At 42.2% G+C, this 5611-nt stretch overlaps 1 protein-coding gene across 2 annotated transcripts; it reads right to left on the minus strand.

Annotated features, from left to right (window-relative positions):
• Window positions 1-473: 473 nt before the first annotated feature.
• LOC105933210 (homeobox protein otx5-A) lies at window positions 474-5082 on the minus strand. 2 transcript variants are annotated; one of them, XM_021321526.2, is made up of 3 exons: window positions 4398-5082; window positions 2917-3083; window positions 474-2790 (listed from the first exon to the last, which is right to left on the minus strand). In XM_021321526.2, the coding sequence occupies exons 1-3, from the start codon at window positions 4495-4497 to the stop codon at window positions 2152-2154; spliced, it is 906 nt and encodes a 301-aa protein (XP_021177201.2). In that variant the 5' UTR covers window positions 4498-5082; the 3' UTR covers window positions 474-2151. The 2 variants fall into 2 exon arrangements, with proteins under 2 accessions (XP_021177201.2, XP_012728098.2); XM_012872644.3 differs by having other exon boundaries at window positions 2917-3068; window positions 4398-5073.
• Between the last annotated feature and the right edge of the window lie 529 nt (window positions 5083-5611).

The raw sequence follows: 5611 nt of genomic DNA on the forward strand, positions 1-5611 counted from the left end.
CAGATCACAGGTTTGTTGGTGACAATTATTAATGGAGTATAAATAATTAGGTCAGTTTGATTGATGAGTCTTAATCAAAAAAATATACAGCATAGCTTTGCTTCTTTTTTAGAGGCTAAAAAAGACTTGAGACTGGACTAGACAGAACCTGACAGAACAGATCGCCAGAGCTGCAGTGGAACGGTTTAGATTAAAGAATATCAATGTGTTGCGCTGGTCCGGTCAAAGTCAGGACTGAGTTCCTGTGGAGAATTTGGGCCTTTAATCAATGCTCAGAGATGTTCTTCAACCAGTCTAATTGAGCAGCGCAAACGTTTTAATTTTATTGTTGTTCTATTGGGAAAAAGCGGCAATAAATGACATTACATTTTCTGGTTAGTTACACCCACTATTAAATATCATTGTTATTATATAATAAACTACTAATAAGCTCCTTCATCTATCGATTTAGAGACAACAGTGGAACCCACAGCTTTCATTAAGTCATTTATTGTCTCATCAGAAACATCAGCGCTATCTAGCATGTTTATAGTGAAAACGCTTAAACACAGGAGACAAATGAAATAATCCATGTCAGAAAAATAGGCAGAGAAGATTACAATGCAAAAGATAGACATACAGTGAATGATTAAGAAGCATAAATAGCAACGTGTGCCACCAGTGCTACCTTTATTGGACGAACCCCTGAGTTTGAAAAGAAAAAGAAGTATAAACGAGAGAAACGTGGACAGTAAAAAGTTGGCATTTTTTTTCCTAGGTTGTTAAGGGAGGATAGAGCGAGAGAGAGCGAGAGAGAGAGAGAGAGAGAGAGAGAGAGAGAGAGAGAGAGAGAGAGAGAGAGAGAGAGAGAGAGAGAGAGAGACAGAGCTTGTTCAGTGGTACCAGATGAGATTGCATTTTCAAGTTTTAATATTTACAAAAACAGCAACATAACAATATCTTCGTTAGCAACATCCATGCCGGCTGAAAACATAGTAGCAAGGATGATAGCATTAATACCGATAATACTGACTCAGAACAAATGACCACAATTTTTTTTTATTTTTTTTTTTTTACTTCAACAAGTTCACAATTTTTTAAAGAAACATGGTATTGTGAAAGTCTAATACAAAGAGATAAACAAAAAAAAAACAAAAAAACATTGAACACAAAAAAAGTGGTGTCACCTCTTTACAAGTAGGAGCGGAGCGAGGCACCGGACTCTCTGTGCAAAAGGGACAGGCTGCCCCTTCCCTTTCTCTGGTGCGCTCTTCTCTCCTGTCAAACAGTCCACCAGATCCAAGAACTGCTTACCTCAGGCAGCTGAAGTGAGGGGAGTGTGGGGGCACCACAGTGGGACCGTTGTTGCCCCCACCTCACGTGGAAGTGATCCTATTAAACAAACCATGTAGGAGCCATTGTTGCCGACGTAGGTTAGTGCCAAGCTCAAAGGCAGCAGGGCAGTACTGCAGTCTCTGGGTGTGTCTGTTTTTTTTTTTTGTTTTTTTTTTTTCTGGACTAGTTGGTACTTTATTAGTCAATCGGTTCTTAGGCTGTTAATCAGGCAGAGAAATCAAACGTTTGAGGAGGTAAAGCTTGTCGTAGGTCAAAAAAATAAGTAGAACAGCTTCAGTTTTCTTTTCCATTACAGTCAAGGCCGACAAAGAGGTGGTGATTTCAGCTCTGTTGTGCCAGATTATATGAACCCGGTGCAGCTGATTGCTTTGTTTTATGCACTTTCAATGTAAGATTCTCATAACAGTTTTAATCAAAGCCGTTCTAACACTCTGGTCTAACTAATTCGATTTTACAACAGGTATACAATACTGTATAGGTCTCGTGTGTTCGTACATGGGGCCTCCCCTGAAGGCTGACGTCTATGTTTCTTAAAAACACACATGGACACCCTACAGTCAAAACAAAAAAAAACTCAAGCATCAACAGATCATCCAACTTCCACTCATTTTTTTTTAATTTCTTTTTCTGGAAGATTTATTTCAGCTGATTCGTTCCTCAGCTGCCCTCACTAGTGTCTCTGCGTCCCCAGCTCGTTGTCTTCTTCTAAAACACCAACAGTTATATGGGGTTATTCACACTACTTATTATTATTATTTCCAACTTCTTTTTTTTTTATTGTTCCCCCCTCCCCCTGTTTTTTTAACCGGCTGCTATTTACAAGACCTGGAACTTCCAGGAGTTCTGGTCTTTGTAGTCCAGGCAGTCGGCAGGATTGAAATTGAGCTTCCAGGCCGCTTGGTCTTTGTAGTCTAGACAGTCGACGGCCCCGAAGCCCAGCGAGGCGGCCGTGTAGCCCTGTGAAGAGAGCGAGGCGGGGGACTGGCTGAGGGGCCCTCCCATCGAGGAGCCCGTGATGGGGCTCAGGGCACCTCCGGTGCCCGACAGCTGCGGGTGCATTGGGGACAGGTAGGAGCTGCAGTCCAGGCCGGTGAAGTAGGAGGAGGAGCCTGCGTAGCTCTGGCTGTAGGCCGGGGCCTGGGTGTAGGTCATGGGGTAGGTGGTGGTGCGCTGCATGCAGGGGGTGGTGGAGACTGACAGGGGATCTGGCAGAGGGGAGATGGAGGCTGGGCTCCAGATGGAGACAGTGGCACTGGCGGAGCTGGAGCTGGGGGTGATGGCTGTGCCCGGAGGTGGGGGTGGGGGGCTGTAGGGTCCGTTGGCTGGGTTGGCACTGGCCTCTGTGGGCGCCTCCCGGGCCGGGGAAGCCTTCTTCTTAGGAGGCCGGGGTTTGGACTGGCCCGTGCTCTGCTGCTGCTGCTGGCGGCATTTGGCACGGCGGTTTTTGAACCAGACCTGCATGAGGAGCGACGTGAGTCAGAGTGATCAAAGATTAATGTTGCATCATGTAAAGGAAACACACACGTCTGAGACTGTAAAGAAACTTTTCCCACGTTAGCCTGAATTGGCCAATGATGTTACCTGAACTCTAGACTCGGGCAGGTTGATCTTGAGAGCCACCTCCTCCCTCATGAAGATGTCTGGGTATCGGGTTTTGGCAAACAGAGCCTCCAGGATGTCCAGCTGCGCACGCGTAAAGGTGGTGCGTTCCCGACGCTGCTTACGTGGCGTGCCTAAAAAAAGATGTACTACTATTATTATTATTTTTATTATTAATATTATCATCATCATCATTATTATTATTATTATCATCATCATCATCATCATCATCATCATTATTATTAATATTAACAGCATTATCATTATCATCATCATCATCATTATTTTTATTATTATTATTATTATTATTATTATTATTATTATTATTATTATTATTATTATTTGTTTAGTGGTTTTACTTTAGCTTCTGTAGAAAGGTAAAAGCAGCAGGCCGTAAAGGCCACTTATTTGTACCAACTCTAAGCAAGCACAGACATCTTATACCTTATTGTATTATTAGGTCTCTAAGAAACATTTATATCATAATATATTAAATATAACGAGTAAAAGTATTTCAATAAAATGGTCGTAAATCCAATACAAATGCAAATCGGGTCAGAGCGTTTCTCTTCTCGTCTTTTTTTCTGATTTTCACGTTTTATATAATGTCGAATTTATTCAATTCTAGAACATTTCATTGTGTAGTTTAAAAACTTGGAGTTCATTTTTTAGTTTATTTCTGATTTCTCTGTTCTTAATTTTTTCGATTAGTTGTCCATTTAATTCTACCTGAGACAAGAAAGCCTTTGATAACTATAATCACTTAGATTTTTTAAGATCATCCAACTTCCCCTATTTTTTTTTTTTCTTTTCTTCCTGATCTGAGTTGAGAAGCTTCCGTAATCGGTGCCAGAAATCAATGTTTTTTTTCCGACTTTTGTGTTTGGATGACAGATGTTCGCAAAGCATCGAAAAACAAGCCCATTAATCCACTGAATAATAATAAGAATAGTAATAATAATAATAATAATAATAATAATAATAATAATAATAATAATAATAATAATAATAATAATAATAATAATAATAATAATAATAATAAAGACATGTGGGCAACAAAAACACACAATGAGCGCGTTTTCAGTAAATAGGTTAGATGATTAGAGCAGCAGATTGGAGTTTGTTTTAATTCGGTGTGAGAACAGGCTGCATTTCCATTCACACACAGTTTCATTGTTCTTTTTGTTTTGTTTTTCCTATTTTGACTCTATAATCCTCTGAACTGACGGGTCAAGTGAGCACATGTCAGGTTGGCTCGGGATCGGGCTCATATTCGTGATCATAATACGGAATATGAAAGCGGGAGGAGAGGTTTTTACGCACAATATTCATTTCAATGTCAATTCCTCTCCTCGGGCCTGCATGTGCGCATTAGATTACGCACTAAATTGACAAGTTGAAATGGATAAAAAGCAAACATTCAGCTGACAGAAAGGGAAAGAAAAAAAAAACGTTTTACTTACTGGGGTATCCCACGGCTGCGGTGTGGAGCAGATCCATGCCCGGGCCGGACAGCGTTAACCCGTTCACGGCGTAATGGGGCTGCTTAATGTAGGACATCATGCCTTCTGCCGGCTTTAAAACACTCCCTCACTCTCTCTCTCCTTCTCTCAGGCCGGGGGCCGGCTCTCTGAACTTTTCTCCAGGGGGTGTCTCTCACTCTTTCTCTCTTTTTTCTCTCTCTCTCTCCCTCTCTCTCTCTCTTACTCTCCTGTTTTCCGTCCTCTCTTTTTTTCTTTTTTGTCCTTGTTGTTCTGCAGTTGTTTTAATTATTTTTCTTGCGCCTCTAACGGTGCGCCTCTTCTCGCCTGACGCAAAAGAGCAACGGACTGAATGAGCTCTCTGGCCCTTTGACTCTAACAGAAGAAAAGTGACAAATATAAGAAAAAGCTGTTTAAATCAAGCAACTACTTGTTGACTAAAACAGATCCGTGCATCTATTTTTTCTCTCCTTCAAACGTCGTTCGCAGCGGCAGCGCGCCCCGGGAAAGGAGTGGTTGCTTCGCAGGTTTTGCTCTCCGCGGTGCTGATCAGGGGCCCGACATGGATCCTGACAGGAGGAGGAAGATGCGCTGCGGGGTGGACAAGTGAGGCGAGCAAGAAGAGACTGGCTAATTAGAAGAAACTTCTTAACCAAGTAGACGCGCAGAGCCCTCCCCCCTTCCCTCTCCTCCTCCCTTCTCTGTCTCTCTCTTTCTCTCTCTCTCTCTCTCTCTCTTACGCAAACGCGCTCGCCCATGAATTCACAACTATTTGCTGCGGGTTCAGTTTGGTTAAACATTTTATCTTTAAAACCGGCGTCGTTCCTTAATGTGAATTGTGTTCGTTTGGCTGCTTTATATTTACTTTTAAAGGAAAACAACGTAGCGGAAAGAAGCAAGAAATCCCAATGAGGATGTTTGAAAGAATGCAGTTAGAAGAAAACGTCCGTATCGATCTGGGGTGTTTTTAAAAGAATAAGAATAATGGCAATTTTAAAAAAGCACGAAATGTCATTTTTAAATTGGCTTCCTGAAATAATTGGGTGACCATCGTCTGAGAGCAGAGGCTGGGGTAGAGCAGCCGAGAGGCGGAGAAGTGGGTACAGGCCGGATTAAAAGCAGCACAAAGACCCCGTTGTTCTGCGCTTAAATCCCCCTCTGATCCCCAACATGCTCCCTTTGGCCCCTTCATTCAT

This window comes from Fundulus heteroclitus, chromosome 18 (assembly GCF_011125445.2).
Source record: "Fundulus heteroclitus isolate FHET01 chromosome 18, MU-UCD_Fhet_4.1, whole genome shotgun sequence".
Taxonomy (NCBI): Eukaryota; Metazoa; Chordata; class Actinopteri; order Cyprinodontiformes; family Fundulidae; genus Fundulus; species Fundulus heteroclitus.

Coding starts and splice junctions, on each gene's coding strand:
- LOC105933210 (XM_021321526.2), bottom strand. CDS start 4,497: ATGATGTCCTACATTAAGCAGCCCCATTACGCCGTGAACGGGTTAACG. Junction 3,084..4,397: donor CGCAGCCGTGGGATACCCCA/GTAAGTAAAACG, acceptor TAATAATAGTAG/TACATCTTTTTTTAGGCACG. Junction 2,791..2,916: donor TGCCCGAGTCTAGAGTTCAG/GTAACATCATTG, acceptor CTCCTCATGCAG/GTCTGGTTCAAAAACCGCCG.